Source organism: Histoplasma capsulatum, genomic scaffold, assembly GCF_000149585.1.
Source record: "Histoplasma capsulatum NAm1 scaffold_1 genomic scaffold, whole genome shotgun sequence".
Classification (NCBI taxonomy): Eukaryota; Fungi; Ascomycota; class Eurotiomycetes; order Onygenales; family Ajellomycetaceae; genus Histoplasma; species Histoplasma mississippiense.
In genome coordinates, this window is record NW_001813982.1 from 723,585 (window position 1) to 731,980 (window position 8,396).

The window sequence follows — 8,396 nt, forward strand, 5'->3', positions numbered from 1 at the left end:
ATACATAGCAGCAGAGCTTCTTGCAGCACTCTGAACAGTATATGAAGTTGAATAACAATAAAGAGATTGCTGATTATTCAATTTATATGAACAACTACTTCACCTCTGTTGCTCTATTTCATTATCTTTAAAAGCAAGGAATTGAAGCTTGTGAAATCACTCATTCTGCCAATCTGCCTTCTTTTTTATAAAAATTGAAGAACTCTGAATTATCTGCTCATATTCTCTTCAATACTCTGTGTATTATTTCTTAAAATGAAGTTCTCTGTCTTGCATGGAAAGATAATAATGTGGTTTTACTACTGTCTACAGTTCATAGGTCAGACAGCTTTATTGAATGTATCTGAAAACATTTTGAAATCAATTTCATCAATGGCTCACAGATTCAACATCTATTTGATGATAAATATAAACAAGCTATAAAGATTTCTATCATTATTAATGATTATAATCATAATATGAATGGGATTGACCTAGCAAGTCAGTATAAAGCTTTCTATGGGACTCATATACTCACTAATCACACATGGTTATCAATTCTATACTGGATTATTGATCATGCAATTGTCAATGTTTATATTCTTCATCGATTGGCTACTGCTGCTCTGATGGCTACTGCTGCTCCAGGCTCTACTGCTGCTTCAGGCCCTGCTGCTGCAGGCTTTGGCTCTACTACTCTATCTCATGTTCAATTCCGCCAGCAGCTCTATCTTCAACTCCTTGAATTTTCAAGTCCTTTATCTTCCACTTGATCAAACTCAGATTTAAATCACCATTGAATTTCTCTGCCAGGATTTCAAGCTTGTGCCTGGTGTCAGTATAAAAGAAAGAGAGCAGAGCAGAATAAGGGTAGAGCTTCAAGATCAAGATATGATTGTGCTGCATGTAATAATATTCCTCTCTGTCTGAAAAGCCGGTGTTGGCAGGAGTTTCATTTTATATCTTAATTAGGGCTAGATCAAATAGATTACATAGATTACACAAAAACACGCTAATACAGCCGATCTATCATATAATCCAGTAGATTTCGCGTTTTTAATACACCAACGTACACGCTAAAAAACGGCGCTAATTGTGCCTCGCGGCCAGACGAGGGGATAACCAACTCTTGCCTGTATTTAACATTACACAAGGACTCGTCATAAGCACTGCTTGCATACGAGTATAACGGAAGAATATTAATAATAATAGTGAGAAGATCAAAGCTGCAGCTGCAGCTAAACATTTTATAGAGAAGCAACAGCAAAATGAATGAAAGCTTCAATTGTAAAAGGAGAAGAAAGAATGTGCTGCTAAACATCATGAAACATAGTTGATAAAGCAAATGCTCACAGAGATCTCAAAGTGATCTACAAGAAGATCAACAGTGAGCTCAAAACATTATAGAAGCTCTATACAACCTTCTAAAAGCAGTAATAAATGCTGCATGCAAGTCTCTTCAGTGGAATCAAATGATATTCCTTCTCTGAGATCTTCTCCACTGTGATCTGATTCAACTGTTTCAAAATCATGAATTTCATGTTCTGGGCAGATTATTAGACCAAGCAATCATTCTCTGAATTAATCATATATATTTATATGGTGTATTCTACATATAGTTTTAATCTTTAATAAATAATATTAATATCTTATTGCATTGTTGTGCTACAGTTGAAAATTAACGGCTCTATAGAGTGCTTTTTGGAGTTCATTGGGTGGATGAGTTCGTTGGGTGGTGAGTCACATTAAAGGGATTGCCAAAATTCAGCTAAAAGCGGACGAAAAGTCATGCATGAGTTGCACCAGCGTACATAGTAATCGTTCCGAACAAAAAGACAAAATGTTATTCTCAAGTACTTTAGGTTTCATTCTTTCCCCCCTTTCCCTCCTCCAGTTTCCCCAAGAAACCCCCAGAGAGATACAACGTTGGACGGAAGACATCAGCAAAAAGGAATGAAAACGGCGAGTCATTGTCATCGTCACGCAGAATAGGCCAAAGTAGAAAGAAACGGCCACATCGTCCACACATAATATGGGAAAATAGGGGGAAGTAGGGGGAAAAAAGGAGAAAGGAGGAAATTGACAAAAACGGCAAACATAAGAAAAGTCGGTGGTCGAATGGTATGATCAAGGAGCAATTCATGACTAACAGCTATTGACGAAACTTGCAACGGCTACAGCAACGGCAGTGATATCAGCGGGAACGGGCCTGTCCCTTTGCTAGTTCTCGAGCTATACCCAAAGTCATCCGATTCGGCATATCAAGGTGGATGAACTCCACCGAGTCCAGCGGCTCTTTGATATGATCGACAGCTATGCTCGCCATTGCTTCATACATGTCCGCGTCTTGAGAGGTTGCCAGTATTATATTCATCACACTCAAAAATCTCTCAATAGACCAGTTGATGCCGAGAACGTGACAGATGCTCTCAATTGCACGCTCTCTAAGCCCCGATATTTCCAAATAATCTGCGATGGCATGCATGTGTAGACGGATTCTTAACAGTGCATCTGGTTCGAGCAGCTAATGTTAGCTGAAGAGTTCGTAAATAATGTTAAACAGATGCCTACCATCTTGAGAAAACGAGCTATCCCCGGTTCCTATGGTAGTGGCGTTATCCACTTCTTCGCTTTTTAGATCTCCATTGAATTGGCCGGTGTACAGGTAGTCAATCATGCGTTTGACAGTCTCAACATCGAAACTGAACCAGTGCATCACTTCCGTCCTCGCTTCCTGGTAGGCTATCAAAAAAATATAGATTCTAATCGATTTCTCGATTAACATACTCGAAACTGTCCGTCCATCGCAGCTGCAATAACCGGGGATTGCGTGCACACCACGGCTTTATGAACATAAAAACTCTCTCCCTGACGTTCTATTACACAGTCGCTGTATTGCTTGGACGACAACAGTCTCTCCATCCAGCCAGGGGAGGGGGTTTGAAGTGACATTTCGACTAGTTCCGTGGCCCAATTAGTCAAGCCTCACCCTGCTCGGTGGCCGTAGTCGATATCTGGTATATGAGATGATGGTGGGACTCATAGCTCGAGGTCTCCCTACTAATCCAGAGAAAGGATAAAAGGGGATATATTGTTTGAGTTTTATAATGGTTCATTATAAAAAGATCAACACAACGGTTTTTAACATAACAGAATGAAGAGAAATCATGAACACAAAGCATGCATTATTCACTGATAGAGCTGTGTTGTGTTGTTTATCTTCTCTTTGAGGTGAAACAGGCTCTCTACTCCTTAGTACTTCAACACGCTTCGGAACCGACATTGAGGACACAACACTGGACTGGAGCGGTCCGCGATTTCTTTCCATTTCGTTTAACGACAGCTAGAATTTGAATGTTGTCAAACTCGTTCTCAAGATTCCACGCTTACAAGGACTTGGAAAGTTATCATGTCCTCCACGGGAGGGAGGAAATGTGCCTCGGACCGTTAACAGAAAAAAGACCGCAAAACTCTCAATGTGTTTTGTTCTGTCAAAACTGCCACAGTTCATTATCCAGCAGTTAGAGTCAATCCTTGGGTATCTATCCGACTGCTCTATCCGACTGCTCTATTACGCATCGCGACTACACGTAGGCACTTTGCGATGTTGCTGGCATGATTTCAGTCATACTAGTAGTCACCGTCATAGTACTATAACCCACTATGAAGTCGTGAGACATATTCTTGAGAGACTGAACAGCAGCATTCAAACCGGTCAGCCGGAAAAGAATGCCAAGGAGGATATTGCAATGTCATTTAGCCTGACGCTGAGGGCCTGAGATAACTGGTCGCCGTTGTCGTGGGATGCGGACAGTTTGTCTAAACAAAGGACAAGCAAAATCGCTAGTACTTTCCAGTGCGTTGGCGGCACAACCAAATATGTCGACGGTGTGGTCGAGTGGTAAGACGTCGCGTTGTGGCCGCGCCAGCCTGGGTTCGATTCCCAGCACCGTCAGTTCTTTTGCTCCTGAGGTGTATTGTTTTGAGATGTTCTTTTGGGTCTACTGAAAGTCCTCCGGGCCCAACTGCCCTTGATCACGATTGAATCGCCTGCTCCGAAAATACGCAAGATCAACTCGCAATCTGCTTATGTATCGAGAACGGGCGCTTGACGCGGTTGTCCTCCTTGGAGGATAACATTGCGTGGTATTAATCTAGCTAAGCGAGCTAGTGTTAACCTGATCAAACCTTGGTGTTTGCTGCTCGGTGCGGTCAAGGTACTGGTTTGCTTGTGCTGGTAGCGGTGACTATTTATTCGCTGAGCGGCGATGTGGCCGAGCAAGCATCAGCATCGCATTTGTAGGGTGATTCTCATCTGTTGGCAGTGCTGTAGCGCTGACACCGAGACCATCTCCCTCCTTGCGTTTTCCAAGAAAAGTTGAATCAAAATGATCTAAGCACAGGCGCTTTAGAAATTGAGTGATTGAGTGATTGGCTCCTGTTGGTCTCTTCAACCAGTTAACGCGCCCATAATTACGGGAGCCTCGGTAATTTCCTCCTGTTCTGCTGCTTTTTTCTATTTTCTCCCATCTGTCAGAAATGGTCTCCTTGACGGAGAGATTGTACGGATAAACACGTTTGTTATGCTCTCAAAAGTTTTGATTAGCACTAAGAAGTTAAGTTGTAATTGTAACCAGCATCAACCTCAACCACTAGTTACAACTGGGTTCTAAGGTGTCAATGTCTGTGGCACCTGAATTAAACCACTCCAGCTTAACTAAAGATAGTCCAAATTTCAAGGTGCTTGGGAATGAAGATCCTTGAGAATGGTAACAATATTACAGATTAAATTCCTAGCGCTAATCAAAACTTTTGAGAGGATCCTCCATAGTTACACTGAAATATATTGTCTCCTTCTGAATGCGACAAGCACTCTGTACAGCCGTATCGGTATAGATGCTGACCATGCTACAAAATATAATTATGTGATTGGATTGGCTTCTGCTTTCAAATTTTTTTTTAAATTGAGAAGTCCAACTCCGCCTTATGGATGTAGCCTCTCCTTTTGAAGATGACAACCAACGGCGGAGCAGAGCAGTTGAAGGCTTAATGACCCCCCTGTTGAGCACTGGCCTCGGCCAAAGCCACGCGCAAGAAGATGCAATTTTGAGTAATTGACGAACAAGGTTGCAAACGCTCTTAATTTTTTTTGAACCAGCCTTAGAAGCTGTACATTGACATTTTGCCTTGTGCTCTTCGTAATGAGCAACCTGACACGTCCATCCACCATACATAACTGCGTTGCTCCTCCCACACATCATCAATTGCAGAGTCCTTTTTCGCAGTTCGCGCATCGCGCCGGCGTCGATAACGAATCCTTCTCATTTCCACTTCCGCTCTCCACCGCTACTAACATATCTTCCGCTCTCTTTCTTGCCAATCTCAACACCTGCTGTTCGCCCAAACTAATGTGCACCACCACCCATACATTCCCTCTTGAAGGATAGACACCCTCTCTCTGCAAGTCATTCTTCTAACTTATTCAGTTGAGTTCTGAAACTATCTAGAAGATCACAGAACAATTCTACCAGAGACTGCAGAACTTTCATCTCATTTGAACCACTGATTTTCTCATCTTTAGATTCAATTTGTCAAAGTGCTATGGTGTTGGTTGGGATTCAATTCATCTGACCACTGAATATGAAGGTATTGAAGAACATTTTTCAGTAGCAGATCAGTGAGAGTGAGAGAGATGATAGAGATCAAATTGAGTTCAGCTGATACTCAGAGCTTATGCTTTTGCTCAAAAAATGGCATCATGAGTGTGTTTCAAGAATAAGCTCATAGTTGTCATTAGGAGAACTGAGTATGATAAAGTTATAGAGATGTAAAAGGTGATTATTTGAAATAGATCTGTAATGCATTAAGTTATTAACATCTGAAAGAATACTCCTCAGATAAGCGCCCAAATTAATAGCATCAGAAAGCAAGATGATGAACATACCTTATGTCCAGCTTCGTAGTCTTTCCCCACAAGGACATTTCCAGAAAAGGGATGGTAGGTGTAACACTGCTTCAGGCAGTACAAAATCCATCACGCGACTCCACACGGTGCAAAGTGCCCATTTGTACTAAAAGGGAAGAAAGAAGTGTTAGTTTGTCGATTCGCAATATCCATCACACGTGTATATTGCCTGCATCTTCGATGGTGAATTTGCTGGGTGGAAAAAGATCTCGATGCCGGGCAAGCAGTCGCACGACTAATGCCCTGTAATTGCCCTGGATGTATCGCCCCGGCTGCTTTGTTATGGCGCACAGTGGAGTTTAAGTACAAACTTCTAACTCATCCTCTGTAAAAAGATACTTGAAAAGTAGCTCTTAGATAGCGCTGTCAAATGGCTTCACAGGCCATTGTATCCTGACTCGCGCGATTAGACAAGAAGAATATACATAGCCAAGATGTCATCAACAGACAAGGGTGGCTGCACAGAACGAAGGGCTGGTCCAAGAAAGGAATCAGCATATACATGTTCAACTATCTAGAGAACATCAGATGGAATGGTTAGAATCCTTTGTCCAACCTTGAAATGCTGCAGCGTTCTGACGCCACGCCCGATGACCGGGAAATTGGCAATCTCCAGGGCGTCCAAGCCTATGACTCTAGACTGTTTTAGCCAACCTTCCATGGAATCAGATCAGAGAGTGTGTGCAGCTGTTATTGCGTATGACCTTTTTGGCCGAGTGGTTAATCTTGCCTGCCCGTGCCTGGCTGATCATTACATTCAGCTGTTTGAAGATCCTGTTTTCTTTAATATTCTGTAATATATATTCCTTTAAATCGTCTGACAGCCAGCTTATATTAAGAATGGATAAAAACTTGATGGAATTGCAGCAATTACATGTATTGAGCCTTCATCTGTAGTTCAAACTAATCTGTACAGATTTGTAGGTACCCAGGGCTTCCTAGTACAGACTAGCGTCCCTCTCTATATCCAACCAACCAGCTAGCACCTTGGAATTGTTCGTTGATCACGTGCTCTAGTTTATTGGCCTTGGCATCCAACTTTCTCCTTCCACGTTTTGGGACATTGCACCCACATCGGATTTCCCTTTCATTTGTAGTAAACTTGCGCCTAGCTCATAACCAACTTTATTCGGATAGCTCATATATCGAATTGGGCCACCATCGCCCAGATTATTTCCCACCTCCCGAAAATGCTATGCCAACGCTGCAGAACGAGCCTCCTCAGCCGTCTTCCTTTCCGCCAACAAGGCTCTACCTCCCTCCAGGCATCTCGATGCACAACTCTCGTCCCATACAGACAGAGTCTTCGCCATTATAGCGCACCTGCTTCCGGTAACCCTTCATCACCCCAGTCATCGTCTACCCCATCAGTTGCCCTCCCATCAGTTGCCCTCCCATCAGTTGCGCCTCCGTCCTTAAGTGCACCCGTGACACTTACGAGAAATGAGCCATCGCGTGTTATGAGCGGCACCCCGGCAGGTACCAAACTTAAAGGCATAAACTACATGAAAAATAAACCCGAGGTTTTTGCCCTGGAAGATCATGAATATCCGGATTGGCTGTGGGGCCTGCTTGACGAGGCAAAGGCAAGGTCAAAAGCGGACGGAAGCGCACATCTTTCCAGTAAGTCCATGATATTACGGCTGTCCCACCCATACCGTTTTCATCTTTGTATCCTTTTAGTATAATCTTCTAACCGCCAATGAAATAGTCATGAATAAAAAGCAACGTCTCCGTCACGAAAGAAAGATGGCAGCTCTTGCAGCTTCTCAACCACGTAAAATTCCACTTCATGAACAAGCTATCGATATCACTCCAGCAGACGCAGTCCCGCAAGCCCAATCCCCGGAATTCCTAGAAACGGCGAAATCCAGCATCGATACACGCTCGCAAATCACCAAGAGTGCTAGGGAGGCCCGACGAAAGAGCATCAAGGAAGCTAACTTCCTACGCGGAATGTAGAAGTTGGGCTAGCGATGATCAGTGTTAATAAGTCATTTGTTTTTGCCAATAGAGATGGAGTGGTGTCAGAGTCAGACTTGTATCCTTCCTTTTGTTACCTTGCGTGTAAGCAATGCATGGTTTAAATAGAGTTTATAATTTTGTATATATAAAATGACGAAGGGGAAGCTTCTTTGCATCTTATTGCTAATTTTCCCATTTTCCAATAGCGATGTAAAGGCCCTTTTAAGCCATGAAATGCGACTGAGAACTCTACCATTTTCCAATCCCTTCCCTCAGTAGTAAAGACGACGCAAGCAGAAAACGAAGGGAAAAAAAGGAAACAGGGTGACTAATATATTTATACCCGTAGGTCAGCTATTATTTACACTCAATAGTGATTTTAAAAATACAATCATGCTTCACTCGTTACGCTCGCTACGGCCAGTTACATAAGCATAAATATACTGCGTAGAGTATCTGCTACCTATGAGGGAGTAGAGAATAACAT

The 8,396-nt window shown here is 42.7% G+C and overlaps 3 protein-coding genes and 1 non-coding gene across 4 annotated transcripts; 2 read left to right on the plus strand and 2 right to left on the minus strand.

Moving 5' to 3' along the window:
* Nucleotides 1-2,173: 2,173 nt before the first annotated feature.
* Nucleotides 2,174-2,784, minus strand: HCAG_00223 (predicted protein; the record flags this gene model as incomplete). The annotated part of the gene is made up of 3 exons (XM_001543127.1): nt 2,174-2,490; nt 2,551-2,713; nt 2,767-2,784. The coding sequence occupies 3 exons, from the start codon at nt 2,782-2,784 to the stop codon at nt 2,174-2,176; spliced, it is 498 nt and encodes a 165-aa protein (XP_001543177.1).
* A 1,079-nt stretch (nt 2,785-3,863) lies between these two features.
* HCAG_09374 lies at nt 3,864-3,934 on the plus strand. The gene has a single exon. It is a non-coding gene; the product is annotated as a tRNA-His (tRNA).
* A 2,416-nt stretch (nt 3,935-6,350) lies between these two features.
* Nucleotides 6,351-6,835, minus strand: HCAG_00224 (conserved hypothetical protein; the record flags this gene model as incomplete). Its single annotated transcript, XM_001543128.1, has 3 exons — nt 6,351-6,401; nt 6,501-6,579; nt 6,819-6,835. 3 exons carry the CDS (start codon nt 6,833-6,835, stop codon nt 6,351-6,353), a joined length of 147 nt encoding a protein of 48 aa, XP_001543178.1.
* A 299-nt stretch (nt 6,836-7,134) lies between these two features.
* Nucleotides 7,135-7,906, plus strand: HCAG_00225 (predicted protein; the record flags this gene model as incomplete). The annotated part of the gene is made up of 2 exons (XM_001543129.1): nt 7,135-7,567; nt 7,656-7,906. 2 exons carry the CDS (start codon nt 7,135-7,137, stop codon nt 7,904-7,906), a joined length of 684 nt encoding a protein of 227 aa, XP_001543179.1.
* Between the last annotated feature and the right edge of the window lie 490 nt (nt 7,907-8,396).